The sequence below is a fragment of the Microtus ochrogaster genome, unplaced genomic scaffold (assembly GCF_000317375.1).
Source record: "Microtus ochrogaster isolate Prairie Vole_2 unplaced genomic scaffold, MicOch1.0 UNK8, whole genome shotgun sequence".
In the NCBI taxonomy this organism is placed as follows: domain Eukaryota; kingdom Metazoa; phylum Chordata; class Mammalia; order Rodentia; family Cricetidae; genus Microtus; species Microtus ochrogaster.
The window spans coordinates 480959-482630 of NW_004949106.1; the positions used below are offsets into that span (position 1 = coordinate 480959).

Here is a 1672-nt window from a genome sequence, read left to right on the forward strand (position 1 = left end):
ACACACACACGCACACACACAGTCTCAGAGTTCAGAAAACACTTCTATATTTTGACTCACAACTCCATCCTGCCGAGGAGTTCATTCTGGAGGCTGGAGGTTAAGTTCTTAGTCTATTACAGCTAGTCAGGAACATAGACCACGCCTAAGGCCACAATTCTATCTTTCTAGACAGACCTAGATGGGGCGGGGAGTCAGGGAGACTCTGTTTCAGCGGCGTGGGAAGCCAGGAGTTGGACGGAGTGAAGCCGGCCCCTTCACCCCAGGACCTCTGAGACCACTCCCTGTCCAGAGCCTACTGTGACTTCCCAGGTGGGGAATGTGTGGGCGGCTTTCTCAGGCGCTTTTACCTGCAGAAAACTCCCTTCCCCCTTTAAAAGGAGCATCTGGCAACGTCAGGGGTCCTTGGGTGATAGTTTAAGAAACTGTATTCAGACTCAAAGTTCTCTTCGCTGGGGCGTCTCAAGAAAAGGCAAAGGAGGGAGACTCTGAAGTCAAGAGGAACAGAGTCCTGACAGAAACCGCACCTCAGCCTGGCGTTCATCTTCCTGGCGTGACTGCTTCCTGAGTGGTGTTGGGTGGGTCCACGGATTGCTGTGGTTCTGGGCGGCAGAGCCCTGGTCCACATGAGCACCCGTGCCAGCTTCCTCTTCCTTCAGGCCTTGCGGATCTGCAGAGGGAACAGTGGATCAGCTGGGACCAGACACACCATGGAGCCTCCACGGAAGTGGCAGCCAGGACCAACTACCAAGTCAGAAGGCTGCCCAGATGCCAGGAACGCGAGGCGACTTCTTGGATCTTGTTTCCTCATTTGTAAAATGGGGAATCCTGATTTCTTGCCCTCAAGGCAAGGTGCGGGGATCCTGTTCTCTTGCCCTCGTTTCTTTATAGAGGTGCCTGGGCCTCAAATCAGATAACAACAGTGACCATTTCTGTATGAAAGGCAAGGGATCCTGGGTGGCGGTGTGATTGTGTGTTGCTACCTGCAAGCACTGAGGAGATGCATGACTGTGTGTCGTGACCTGCAACCAATGAGATGCGTGACTGTGTGTCGGGACCTGTAACCATGGAAATGCGTGACTGTGTGTTGGGACCTGTAACCCCTGAGATGCGTAACTGTGTCTCTCGACCTGTACCCATTGAGATGCGTGACTGTGTGTCTCGAACTGTACCCGCTGGGATGCGTGACTGTGTGTCGTGACCTGCAACCACTGAGATGCATGACTGTATGTCTCAACCTGTAACCACTGAGATGCGTAACTGTGTCTCTCTACCTGTACCCACTGAGATGCGTGACTGTGTGTTGGGACCTGTAACCCCTGAGATGCGTGACTGTGTGTCGTGACCTGCAACCAATGAGATGCATGACAGTGTGTCGGGACCTGTAACCATGGAAATGCGTGACTGTGTGTTGGGACCTGTAACCACTGAGATGCGTAACTGTGTCTCTCGACCTGTACCCATTGAGATGCGTGACTGTGTGTCTCGAACTGTACCTGCTGAGATGCGTGTCTGTGTGTTGTGACCTGTAACTGCTGAGATGCTGAATTGCACACCTGATCTTGGGGTTCCTGGGTGTCTCCTGGTGGTTTTCTTGGGGAAGAAAATGGATTCATGGCCCCAAAGTTTATATATTTTTAAAGCATTGTCACAAAAATCACAGGATTAAAAA

The 1672-nt window shown here is 52.0% G+C and overlaps 1 protein-coding gene across 1 annotated transcript in view; it reads right to left on the reverse strand.

Annotated features, from left to right (window-relative positions):
* Nucleotides 1–1672, reverse strand: part of Kiaa2012 (KIAA2012 ortholog) — a 97824-nt gene that overhangs the window by 77050 nt on the left and 19102 nt on the right. Inside the window, exon 5 of the mRNA XM_026788872.1 lies at nucleotides 528–670. Coding sequence (XP_026644673.1) covers nucleotides 528–670 — 143 coding nt within the window. The remainder of the gene's footprint in view (nucleotides 1–527; nucleotides 671–1672) is intronic.